At 46.3% G+C, this 13,886-nt stretch overlaps 1 protein-coding gene across 2 annotated transcripts in view; it reads right to left on the bottom strand.

The window, feature by feature from the left end:
* Positions 1 to 13,886, bottom strand: part of INSC (INSC spindle orientation adaptor protein) — a 123,552-nt gene that overhangs the window by 54,377 nt on the left and 55,289 nt on the right. For both annotated transcript variants that reach the window (XM_067749794.1, XM_067749795.1), the window contains exons 3-5: positions 7,320 to 7,665; positions 6,285 to 6,337; positions 5,027 to 5,150 (exon numbers count right to left, since the gene is read on the bottom strand). In XM_067749794.1, the coding sequence (XP_067605895.1) occupies positions 5,027 to 5,150; positions 6,285 to 6,337; positions 7,320 to 7,665 (523 nt within the window). The remainder of the gene's footprint in view (positions 1 to 5,026; positions 5,151 to 6,284; positions 6,338 to 7,319; positions 7,666 to 13,886) is intronic.

Here is a 13,886-nt window from a genome sequence, read left to right on the forward strand (position 1 = left end):
TATGAAAAAGGAGACATTTTTCTCCCATATATGGTAAGCATCGTACCACAATTAACCTGTGGTGGATGCTTTCCCCCCGTGAATGTATGTTCACAAATCCTTGTGGACTGTGGACAACTGAAATAAACTGACATCCTGTTGCAGATGCAACCAAGACAGTATCTGTCACCCACCCTCTTTCTCTCAACTGCAGATGAGTGTCTGTTAAGGTCTTCAGCAACCCTAAAGACAGAGTCTTAGGAAGACATGTTGACTGGAATTCCTGCCCTAAGGATTGAAGATTGGCCTGTTTTAACTCTCTGTGAGTGCAGCAGTAGTGCTGTGATAATATTGTGTATCCAAGGTACTAACTCTTTGGACCCTTTCAAGTATCGTGGGGAAAGACCAGTACAAATTGAAAAGCCCTGAAAAAATCCCTCCCATTGCTGGAGAGACAGCCTGGGCTGTAGCTGCCCAAAGAAACATGACTCCACACACACACACTGGGATGAGACCCTCCTGGCTAAGAGGAGAATAAGAAAATTAAAGAGAATTCTATTAACCTAAGGATCGAGGGCTTTGAATTATTCCTAAGAGTAGAGGTATTCAGATTTGGGTTTTCTTTCTTTCTTTCTTTCTTTCTTTCGCTTTATTTTCTCCCAGGGAACTTTAAAATGAGATAGAAGACCATTTTAACATTTTGAACATCTTTATATTTCTCATCCTGGCAAGTATGTTTGGATTATCTTTATCTTACTGTTTAATCCCATTGCAGCCTCTGATTACCTATACTGGACAACATAGCTGAGCAAAATCTGAGAATGAGAAAAAGAACAGGAAAGCAAATTTTGAGCTTTAGTTACAAAATCTCTTTAGAGTCAATTTAATGAATGTAATATTTTAAGTCATTTCCAAGCCTTCTGGGAGCAAAGTCTACTTTGCCCACTGGGATTCCAGAAGGATCCACAAAGGAGTAGAGTTTGTTATTTGGGGGGATGGCTTCCTGAAGGTGTGAAAAGTCTGCCTCACAGGCAGGTGACCTCCTCCTCCAAAGGGCCCAGCCACACTCCTGCCTGACCACAGCCAGATAGATGGGGCCAATAAGATAATAGGACAAGAACTGTGAACACTGAGGGGTAATACTTGGTCCCCACTCCTTCTGTTCCACCAGGGAGAGATTTCAGCCACACCACCTCTGCTGGCCTCAGTCCCCACCCTTCCATGTCACCTTGCCGAGAGGGCAAGGATGAGTTAGTGAGTTTGGAAGAAGGAACTGAGTATGTTTAGCTTAGCGGCTGCCTCTTTCCTCTTAGGACGTGTCCCTCTGGTCTGACCTCTGTCACCAGATAGGTGCTTGTGCCCCAGGTGAGACCTGAGGTTGACCAGCTCTGTCTGGGACAGGAAGGGGAAGTTTAGGGGTGAGATGAAGTTTTAACAAGTTCACTTCAGCCACACAGCCAGAGATACAGTCCCTAACCAGTTTTATTAGAATAAAGGTGATATTTTAAATGAAAATAAACATTGATTGATGGCATGAAAGGATGAATGCATATACAGTCTACCCACATGAAGCGGAATCGAGGATTCAGAGGTACAGGTGAGAGTTGATTTATTCAACAGAGAGTCCCCTAGAAGTCGTCTTCAAGTAAATCATCTTTTCTAAATCAAGCTTTTTTCTCTTACCTCCCACATGGCTAATCCTTTAATCCGAGAAAGTTTAATCCTTAATGTTCATTAATTTCCCATTGGTGGCTCCTAACAGTTAAGCCTTAACTTTCCAAGCCCACCAAGTAGTTAAATTATCTCAATAAACAATTAGTGATTAGCGGATTAGGAGGCTCTTTTTAGCAAAGCTTGTTGTCAGCGTCTCTTAAGGTAGCTCAGGTCTGTAGTGAATAAAGCCACTGATGCAATCAGAAGAGTGCCAGTGACTCCTGTGTTGTCTTAGTTAATGCTAACAACCACCCAAGGTAGAGGTGAGGAAACAGGACATTAAGTAACTTGCCCAAGTTTGTAGATGCAGTAAGTAGCTCGTTCAGGGTTTGAACCCTGATATGCCTCCAAATGCCATGCTCAATCCACTACCCCATATTCATAGAATTACACACTATCAAGATTGGAAGAAACTTTGCAAGTCACTCAGTCCAACCTCCATCTACTGCCGATATCCTCCCAGGCATGACTTTCCCACCTCAGTGACGGGGAGTTCCTAAGGCAGCCCCTTCTACTGCGGGGCAGCCCTATTGCTTTGCCAACCCCTTTTTCCATGGAATGTCCTATAGATTCACTTCACTGGCCCAAGGTCCTTCTTCCCTTTGGAGGTAGCAGAGTTTCCATTCTTAAACATCCCTGCTCCTCCAGCTATTCCCCACATACCTTAATCTTCGGCCCTTCCCCGTCCTCCTAGGAAGCTCCTCTGAGCACAATCATTGTCTCAATAACACATCTGGGGTCTGGAGCTGGACATAACATTCCAGGATGGAGCAGACCAGTGCAGAGTAGTGCTATATTATCACTGCCCTTCTTGTAAGCACCATTCCACCATGTGTTGTGTTTTTGTGGTGGGCATGGAGGGCGGATGGAAAGAGTACTGTTCCTCTGCTCAAAAGCCTACATGGCTCCCTAGTGCAAAAAAGGCATTTCCCAAATTGCATTTCCTGAAACACCAGCATCCCAGAATAAATGGGTGTTTTAAGAATAAAAAAGATCTGTGACTAGGTAAGTTTGGAACACACTGCTTAACATTCATTCATTAATAAATCTTTATTAGATGCCTGCTGTATGCCAGGTACTGTTCTAGTCACTAGATATATATTCATGGACAAAAGAAAGCAAAATCCCTGTTTATGGAAACTATAGGTCAGACAAGAAATACTATGAATGTGTGAGGACCTTTTAGAAGACTTGCAACACACAGTAACACATCATAAGAGAAATGCTGATGCAAAAAAATAAGCTTAATTTCATTTATGTCAAGATACCCCAAGCGTAGGATCCTTGTATAATTACTAATATACTAGAGAACAGGATTTGAGTTACCTGTTTAGGAAACACATGCTCACAACACTGAACAGCTTACCCTGCCTTCAGCCAGTGTATCTCTTTATGTCACCACTGTTTTGTATGGAAACTTTCTAATGTAAAAGGATGCTAAAGGTCAACCAAGAAATATTAAGAGCACAGCAAGCTCAGCCCAAAGGAGGGCTTAGAGGACACCACTGGGCATGTGGGAGGGAAAGGGGGTTGTCAAGAAACTAACAAATATGCAGAGGCATGGAGGACAGACGCTGCTTCCCCCACCAGGAGAGGGAGACCAATGGGGGGCTCAATTCTAAGAGAAAAGCAGCTGATCTAACAGCTCCCAAGCTGAGCATCAATGAGGCAGGTGGCCAGACTGGAAATGGGGCAGGATTTAGCCAGGGAAGTAGAAGCACCGGGTCAGGAATTCCACACCAAACAAGGTCAGGACGAGGAAAAAGCAGAATGGACGCAGTGCCCCAGGAAATCAGATACCTAGTCCACAAAGCCCAAGTCGGCTCCTGACAGCCCAAGGAGCTTTTCCCAGGAATCTGTGACCTGGAGCATCAAAAAGACAAGCTACCCTTTGCCCCTGGTGGAAAGAGCTAAGGACTACCTCCAACCCCAGCTGGCTTCCATTTACAATCCAACAGAACTCTTTTAAGCCCTTTTAAGTGAACCTGGTACTGCCAGGCAAGAGGGCACCAAAATGGCATAAAAAGCATCAGCGGGCACCTGAGCTCCTGCTCAAAACTTCCTCCAGGCTCCTCTCCTCCCCACCGCTAACTTCAATACCCTCGCTCATCACTCCTTCAATTTCTTCACCCACTTCGGCCCCATGTTCCACTGGGTCCCTCTAGACTTCCATTTGGGACACTGGCCTTAGCTTGAACCACCACCTGCCGGTACGCGTGACTGTCAACATTTGCTCATCGTGCCAGCTCCAGGGCCCCAACCCTGGCCCTTCCCTTCCCTTGTCCCAGACTCTCGGGGCAGGGAGAGTGAACTCCGCAGACCCTTCTGGGTTGGGAGGGTGAGGCTGCACAGGGCCAGCTACCCTGACCAGCAAGTGAACCAGGTCAGAAGGGCCTGTGCTGTGTACAAGACGAGCCAGACACATTGGGAAGAGAGAAAGGAAACTCTGGGATAGATAGAAAGGCCAAGTTTGGAGAGAGGCCGATATGGGAAGGGATTTGTTATTTGTGGAAAGCTCTTATTTGGTGGTGGGAAAAGAATGGCAAATATGTAACACAATATTTCTGTAACTATAAATAACATGCAAATACCTTTCCTAATGCAAACCATATGGAATCAGCTTTTCTGGGAGGCTTTTAAAAATAGGAAAAGGCAAGAGAAGGAAATAATATGTATTTAATCCAAAAGTGCTAAGCACTTTTCATCCGTTGTTTGCTTAGTCCTCTCACTTCTCTTCTAGGGAAGGTCTTCACTTTATATATGGGGAAAATGAGGCTATGGATTAAGGAATTTGACCAAGGTCCCATGATAAACCACAATTTGAAAGTAGATCTGTCAGGTTCCAAAGCCCTCGTTCTTTCTGAAATCAAGTACCACCTTCCCTAGAGGCAGGGGCTAGACTAGCTGACCTTCCTAGATTCTTCTCTATTGCCAGGATATTCAGAATTGACTTGTTCCCAGCAGGTGCCCTAAGTCTTTCAGGAATATAAGGATCTATTGTGTGCACTGTGAACAATAACTCAACAGAGAAGATTTAAGGTGGTGGTAGCAACACTGAAAGTGCAACTGGGAGACGCTGGGCCCTGCCACTGCCTTGTTGTGTGACCTTAGGTCAGTATCTGCCCTCTCTGGGCTCTAGTTTTCACATCTTGAAAATGCAGAATTGGGCTAGATGGTCAGGAAGGCTCCGTTCAGCTCTGACAGTCCTGTCTCTCAGGTGTTGGAGTTCGCTTTGGTGGTCTGAGGAGGATGTCCCCCAAGAAAGCCCACTTTAGAGCTTCCCCGAGCCGGGCCCAGTCCCTCTGCCCACCTCCACTGCCCAGTCCACACTGACCTGCACCTCCCGGGTCAGGGCCAGCTCCAGCAGCTGGCCAAAGTGCTGGCCCAGCGTGCTCAGGGTCTCACTCACACAGGCCTTCATCGACTTCAGGATGTGCTCATTCTCAACCTGGAGGCACCTGGAGAAAGAAACCCTGGGTGGGCCACTGTAAGGGGCAGGCACTCAGCCCAGAGCCATTTTAGGGGACAGATCCGGGCCTGCAACAGGTCTGGTGGCGATGTAAGTGGCCTGGGAAAATGACATCAGCTCCTGGGGAGTCAGAGATGGAATATTCCAAGGCTGGCTTGTCCCCTGGCTTCCTAGTGTTCAAAGAAGTGCTGGCCTGCAATAGGAGCTAACAGTCCATGTTGCCAGGAAGAAAGGCCATCAGAAAGCAGTCAAATCCATACCTCTGGGCTTCTCCCTGGGAGAACCTGCCATCATTGCGGCCAGGGTCTAGGGATGGTGGACGGGAGTCATAGAGGAGGGCTGCTGGTGTGCCAGGTATGCCTTGCTCACTCTAAATGTATATGGCAATGCCTGTGACCCTTTAAGAAATAGCTACCTAAAGCGTGCAGACAGGAGCCTTTGGGGATTTTCCACTCACACAGGAAGACCAAGGTCAAATCCAGCCCTATGACCTGAGAATGTTTCACAACGGAAGGCCAAAGACCCCATGGCAGTCCTAGGAATGTCAAGTTCCAGGTTTTTCTTCTAGGGCCTGGGGGCTGGAAGGGGTGAGGGAGGGTGTCAACACGCACCCAGGTGTGCAGACAGACAAGGTTGAGTGTGTGTACGTTTCTGAGTGTAGACGTATGTGTGTTTATGTATGTGAGATACGAAGAGATTGTGAGTGTGTTTCTGTGATCGTGTGAGTGTATGTTTATATATCCGTGCATGTCTGTGAAATCCTCGTCAATGTGTACGTGAGTGTAAAGGTGTGTCTGCTTTCACCTTGTCTTGACTTTGGAGATCAAGGGGCTTCCCAAAGCTGGGGTAAACTCTTTCCTTGTTACCAACCCTCAAGAATCCTCTTTCTTCCTATGCCCAGGCCTCTCCTCTGCCTTTTGCATTCTCCCAGGCCTGAAAAGCGAGCAGAAAATCCCAAGGGAGACTTTTAAGGTTGCTGATAAAAGTCAGCAAAAGGAAACTCCCAGACCACCACCAGGCCTCCCCACTCCCACTGTCCCTGTGGGAGGAGATGCCAGCCCCTTTCCCTGCCTGAGGACTGGCTGGCAGACCCTGTCTAGATTCACCCAGAGGCCAGATTTACCTCTCAGTGACCGCTGACAGCTCTGAGCACTTCTCCATTAGCAGCTTTTCAATCTGCCGAAAAATAGATCAATTTTATTCAATTCAGTGAGCACTGGTCGAGGACCAACTGCTGAGCTGGACCCTCTGGGGCATAAAGATGAAGAATCAAATCAGCCAATTTGTAAAACAGGCACGTAAACTATAACACAATGTGGTATGGATGGCAAAAGAGATCATCATCAGTTGCTTTGGGGGCTCAAAAAAAGAAAACTGAGCAATTAGTTATGCTGGGGGATCTGGGAAGCTTCAGAGAGGAAGGGGCATTTGAGCTGGGTTTTAAAGAATGAATAGAAGTTTACTGTCTGCAAAGTGGAGCAAGGAAAAGGGTAGAGAACTAAGGTGCAAAGAGATGCCAGAAGAAAGAGAAATAAAGGGGGATTTTCAGTGGTTTGCTTTGGACTTGGAAGAGATTCAAAACCATGGGCTTTGGAATTACACAGCCTTAGGTTGAATCCGGCTTATACCATTCACTGCATAACTTTGGGCAAGTTACTTAGGCTTTCTGAGTTTCTGTTTCCTCATCTATAAAGTGAGGACAACAACACTAGCTAATATTTTTAATTAATTTAATTTAATTAGGACTCAGCCCTCACAACACATCTATGAAATAAATGCTATTATTATACTCATTAGGATGATGGAACTGGGGCACAGAGAAGTTAAGTAACTTGGCAAGGTCACACAGCAGACAGAGCTGACACTTGAGCAGGCAGGCATTAAAGAGGGTGTATTTAACCATTGCACGGTGTCTCTCAGTGGTTATGTTGGCCTCAGAGGTTGTTCAAGGTAAATGAGGTGTATGTCAAAACATCTAGCACAACATCTAGAACAGAGCAGATACTCAGTAAAGGTCCTTACTGTCTTCCCTGCTTCATTGGAAGTGGAGAGAGGTCCCTGAGACAAGAAGAGTTAGGACTCTCCACAATTCAGACCCACTCTTCTAAAAGGCAACCCCATTCCGTGTGCCCACCCACGCCCATGCCAGGCAACCCACCTGGCCCATCTCCTGCGAGGAGCTCCTGCTAACAGCGCTGTACTCGCTGACCATGGAGCGGGCGTGGCAGGTCAGTCGCACGCTCATGCTATGGACACGCGCCCAGCGGTCCTGGGCCAGCTTCTGCCCGATCCTACGCAGCTCAGTGCTGATGACCCAGCCCCGCTTGAGCAGCAGCTGCAGGGGGTCTCCGGGGCCAGAACCGCCTGCCAGGATGAGGTCTCCCTGTGCATCCTCCTCCAGGCTGATGGGCTTTGCCTGCAGGACACACATGCACTCACACTCCGTCATGAGCTTCAGGTCCTCCATCCAGCGCTGGACCGAATCCACCTGCATCAGGTGCAGCCTGCAGCCGGGGAACAGTGCCATGAAGGCTATTAACACTCCACAATTTCCAAAGGTTTCAATTCCAAGCCATCTGGTGTTTACTAAACACCTACTATATGCTCATCACTGTTTCTTGCATTCACTTACCTTAATCCTCTTATTTCTCATTATGTCCATCTTACAGATAGTAAGATGTTTTGAGGGCAGATGACCAGACAAATCAGACAATGAAATCTGACAGAGTAGCAGATTATCTTTACAATAAGAGGAAAATAGAAATAGCTTAAATATCAAATATTAGCTACGTCAAGTAAGCTACGGTACAGCTGCATGGTTATATAATGTGCACTTATTTAAAATAATGCTTTCCAAAAGTTTATAGCAAAGAAAAATGTGTGCACTAATAAAATAAACCCACAGTATGCAAAGCAGTATGCAGAAATGTAAGCACGATTATTATAACTATGTTTAAAAGCTATCTCTAGAAAAAATATTTAAAAGAAATATTAAAATGCTAGTGGTTCTTTATGGGTGGTGAAACGAAAAGATTTTTCATTTGTTTTCAACCTTTCTCTAATTTCCAAATTTACTTTCATAAGCATATATACTAATTTTGTAATGGAACAAAATTAACTCTATTTAGTACAACAGCATGAGAATATCCATTAGATCTTAAGATCTTTGTCAAATAAAATTCACTCTAAAATTCACTTAATCAAATAATAGTAATATCAGATCATTAACAAAGCTTTGAACGTTGCTTGAATGAATTATATTTAATATCACATAAGTGCCAGACACTGTGGGAAAAGTGGAGATCAACATGCCACACCTCCCCTCTCATGGAGCTTTTGATCTGCCTAAAGAATCAAGACATAGTAATGAGAAGTTAAAAAACAATAGATTTCAACATCATTCGAAGATTATGACAGAAGAAGACATACACACTTAACCTTTAAGGCTGGGCTCAAGTCCCTTTGCCTTGGCTTGTAACAGTGTTCAAACTAGTCTTTCTGTTGCTAATCTTACCTGCCTCCAGCCATTCTCCACCTGCCACTAGTCATTCACTCATTCCACAAAACAGTATTCAGTGCCTACTATGTACCAAGTACTGTTCTAAGCTGGGCTATAAGAGCAAGCAAGTAGATAAAAGTCATTTCCCTTGTAAAGGTTACATACAAGTGAGAGGACAGTCAACTTCCAAAGTAATTTCCAGAATAAATAAGCAATGCATACAATACATTGGAGGTGGTCAGTGCTCTGAAGGAAAAGAACAGGGAAAAAGGATAGAGAGTTGTGGGGGTGAAAGGGGGAGTAGGCATTGCAATGTAAAATAAGTGGTTCAGAGAAGGCTCACTGAGGAAGGGACCTTTGAGCCAAGACATGAAGGACATGAGGGAGTGAGCCATGTAGATATCTGGGGGGAAATTGTTTCAGAGAGAGAGAACAGCAAGTGCAAAGGCCCTGAGGCATAAGTGTCCTTGAGATGTGTGAGAAAGACAAGAGTTAACCTGGCAGAGAGTGGGATGGAGGACTTGAGGTGAAAGCAGTGGAGGGCGGAGGTGAGCAGACCCTATGGAGCTGTGTGGGACAAGGTGAGGATTTGGCTTTTATTCTGAGTCAATACAGCCAGCACCCAGAAGGCATTGATGAGGCCAGGTAAGTAGGGCCAAGGTACCAAGTAGGACTGAAATGATAGCGGAATGCTCCAATTATCATGGTTAAAATCACGCCTTCATATTTACTGTTATTTAATGAGGAGTAGGACTTTCTGAACAATGCAGCTGTTTGTCTATGAGGTTTTTAAATGTAATTTTTAACCACAAAGCTTATACTGTTTATGCAAATTGTGCATGTGGTTTCTTACAGCTTTTTAAATTGTTAAAAATAAAAGCTTACCAATATCCTTTCTTTCTCCCTCTCCCGTCATGAAAAATAACTATTATATTTTGTAAAGAATTTGAATAGATGATAGATAGATGGATAGATAGATGAAAAATCACTTTGTGGATATACCACAATTTATTAAACCATTTTCCCACTGCTGGGAACTCACTTTTCCAGTTCTTGACCACTATAAACACATATGCCCTTATATAACCAGTATCTTCATTCTATGCCCTAGACCCCCAGGAGTCGGAGTGAAATTCTATAGATGCTGCCATATTGGCTCTCCAAGGCAGCAACGCATCCCATTCCCCGAACAATGCAGGAGAACCTTCTATACATATATCTTGTTACTCCCCTGCGTGAGTCCTCAGTGTGCCCCCACGGACCACTCCCCCATAAGTTAAAATTCCTGAGGCTCAGATGGGGAGTGTCCAAGATCTGGCCCCAGCCTCCCTTCCCACACATCTCCCTTTTCCACCTTCCCTCATATCTTAGCACCCCCACCATAGACACACTATACTCCAGGCACTCTCAACCTTCCTGTTTCTCAAGCGTGGCTCTCTTTTACAGTCTCCCCCATGGCCTTGCACAGACAATTCCTCTCAGATCAGAATTCCCTTTCCTTCTTCTCTACCTGGCAAGCTCCTATTAACCCTGCAATACCCGGCTCTCGTGTTACTTTCTCTGAAGAGCCTCAGTCAGAGCTTATCAGCTGCCCCCCAGGACCCCCACCTCTCTGTGCATCCTCCATCGGAGCACTAATAACATTCTATTGCAATTTGTATGTTTGTCTGAACTCTCCAAGTCCTGTGAGGGACATCCCTCGTGTCTGGTTTATTACCAGCGCCTGACATATACCAGCTACACATCTGAAAGAGCAGCAGGCACTTACTGCCATACCTCTGCAGAAGACTCCACATGCCTCCACCATTCCACCTCCCCAGGGAGTGCCCCACGAACAATGTCAACTGAAAAGAATGCACAACCTAAAAATTGAGAATTATGTTTTATTTGGCGGACAAAACTGAGGACTTCCAGTCTGGGAGGCAGCCTCTCAGAACAGCTCTGAGAGACTGCTCCAAAAAGGTAAAGGAGGAACCAGGATATAGAGGAGTTTTTGCAACAAAGACCAAATAGTCAGAACATCACAACATTACTGTTAAATAAAGATAACCAGACATCTCAGGTTAATGAATTTAGCACTTTACTGTGTATGGGAAGATGCAAGAGTCTGGGCTCACTGAAATCATTCCTTTGATATGTACCTTAGCTATCTAGGGCCAGTATCCCGTGCTTTCCCATCCTGCGTCCCCTCAGGGTGGCTGCAGAGGCTGAGGGCTTGACTGCGGGCAGCCCGTTTTTCTCCATCCTGAGTTCCCTCGGGGCTCACCTTTGCGGGCGGCTATAGTGGCTTGATGGCTGCAACATCCTTTGTTTACTGACATGGCAGGCAACGTTTTTCATTCACGACAACATGATTGGAAAGGTGATATAGAGGATGGAAAAGTCTATGACCCTCATGTTCTAGAGATACAGAACAGGGAGGCAAACTGACCTAGGGGCTTTTAGGGGGCAACAAATGAACTAGTCACTCACTCACTGACTCATTCTCTCCATAAACACTTTGCTGTGGACATCTGTTGTTTTTGTCTTCCCAGCATTCTCCCTCCTTCTGCCATCAGTAGCAAAGACGAGTTCTATTAGCTGCCTCTTGGGGCAACCTAGACTTCAGCGTTTCTCTCCTCTTTGGGGAAGGCCCCTCCTCCCAAACACAGAGTGGTCCCCCGGGGGAGATGTCTGCGCTGTGTGAAGACACCCTTGGCCATAGCTGGTGGTTAATCCATGGGTGGGCTCCTGAACCAAGCTGCATGAATCCAATTCCCTCTCCCCAAACTGAGAAGCTTAGAACCAAGAGTTACACAGACTGGAGTTGTTGGACGCAGGTCACGTTCGTGACGGCAAATTCCGTTGTTCCACCAGGAACTCCAGCATCATTTGGGGACTGGGAAATAAGGCCAAGAGTTAACGTCCATTGCTTGCAACCAAAGGAAACTTTTCTAAAGCACACATTCACAAATAACTAAGCAGAGTTGAGTCGGTGCCATCCCTTAGAGAAAAGATTTTCTGGGAATTCAAAGAAGGGAGCTACTCCTTTCAGTTGGAGATCAGGGGACGGTTCATGTAGAAAGCGGCATTAGAGCTGGGTAGGGTTCGGACACACGAAGACAGTGGGAGAATCCTCCAGGGTGCGGCAGACAACAGGACAATGAGTAGGTTAGTTGGGCTAGAGTTATATATTCTGGAAAAGAGGCTGCTGTGAAGGGCAGATCTGGAGAAGGGGGAAAGCCCTGATCTTGAAAAACTTTGAAGCCAGAGTAGGGGTTGGGCATTTATGCTGAAAGCCACAAGAAGCTATCCAAGGGTGGCAGGCAGGGCAACAGGGGTAGAGACCAGTGGAGTTGAAAGACTCCTACCTAAATCACAGCAGCTGGAGCCAGCACCCAGCACAAAGGGAACCCATGGTGCTGGGGTGGGCTCTTAGCATGTCTCCCTGTGGAAGAGCTCTGGGGTCCTCATGGGGGAGTTACTCACACCCCCTTACTTCTGGCCTGGGTGGGAAAGGGCCGTGGAAGAACCAGGTAGAGAGAAAAAGGGAGTCAGAGCCACCACATGCCTCTAGTGTAAGCCCATCCCAGGAGGCCTGATTAGATTCCAAACTCATATTTTCATCACCCGCCTTCACCCCCAACTCACACGCAGGCATTACTCAGTTCTTGCTCTTTAAGATCTTTAAAAATTAGAAAGAAAGTGGGATTTTAGAAGCTGTGTTGATTAAAATCCTAGCTGATTTATCACTCTGCTGGTAAGAGAAATGGAATGACGAAACTATTGATTTCCCCAATGTTTGTGCATTTGTGCCCATGCGTGTCCGTGTTTGTGGATATGAACTCATTCGGGTGTCTGTCTATATTGTCTGTGCGCCAGTGTCTGGGCGTCTGGGTGAGAGTTTGTGTATCTCTACCTGCGTAAATACTCAGATGAGTTTGTGTGTTTACTGGTTTTGTGCCAGAGAAACTCGATGATTAAAAACGGATGGGGTGGGGTGGGGCTTGAGCATGGACTGCACTTAATCACTCAATTCCAAAGGAAAGAGTCTATTAAGTGGAGAAAAGAAGTAGCTTTGCAGTGGAGAAACCTGGCAAATACCACCTTAACCAAGAGATCAAAGTGAATCTCACTGCTGATACGCCACGTTGATAGCATGTACCCCTGATACTACGTGATGAAGACACTTCACCGCTGCAGCATTTTCCCTGAAACCCATAACTCAGTCTCATCATAGGAAAAACACTGGGGACCCAAACCAAGGGACGTTGTACAAAAGACCTGACCAGGACTCATCAAAACGGTCAGGGTCATCAAAAGCAAGGGGTGACCGAGAAACTGTCACAGGCCAGAGGAGACTAAGGAGACGTGACGATGACGACATGTAACAGGATGTCCTGGATGGAATCCTGAAACAAAAGAAGACATTCATGGAAAAACTAGTGAAATACGAATAAAGTCTGGAAATTAGTTAATAGTAAAGCACCAATGCTGCTTCCTTAGTTGTGGCCAATGTACCAACCTGCTATTAGACACTAATCAGAGGAACTGGGTATGGGGTATATAGAAACACCGTGCACTATCTTGGCAACTTTCTGTAAATCCAAAACTACTTAAAAATTTTTTTTTAATTTCTTTTAAAAAGATGAGGTTCGGCAGGGAGGTGGAGTCCAGAAGACAAGCCTGAGTGTTTTCTACCCCAACTCGCCAGAAAGAATCTCACATCACTTGCTTCTTCCCCAACCAGAAGCATGGGCTGAGACAGTCTGTCTCTCTGACTTTGTGTCGTGAGCCTGCAGAAAGAAGACTTAGAGCAGCGGTCCCCAAGCTTTTGGGCACCAGGGACCAGTTCTGTGGAAGACAATTGCTCTAGGGACCGGTGGCGGGGGTCAGTGTGTGGGGTCTGGTTCGGGCGGTAATGCGAGCGATGGCGAGCGGCAGATGAAGTTTCACTCTCTCGCCGCTCACCTGCTGCTCTGCGGTCCGGTTCCTAACAGGCCTCAGACCAGTACCGGTCCACAGCCCAGGGCTTGGGGACCTCTGCCTTGGAGCATCAAAGCTCCAGTGGACGGGAGGGAGAAACCTGGCTAAGGAGCCTGAAGCGGAAGGACAGAGGGTCCGCAGTTGGGCTAGGGGATGGAAGTTGTCCTCTAGGGGGAAGAAACAGTGGAAGCCTAGCTGGCTTTGCCTTCAGTCGACCCCATCAGCCGCCCTAGAGCCCAGCAAGGGCTGAATCCCAGGCCA

Source organism: Pseudorca crassidens, chromosome 9 (assembly GCF_039906515.1).
Source record: "Pseudorca crassidens isolate mPseCra1 chromosome 9, mPseCra1.hap1, whole genome shotgun sequence".
Lineage (NCBI taxonomy): Eukaryota > Metazoa > Chordata > Mammalia > Artiodactyla > Delphinidae > Pseudorca > Pseudorca crassidens.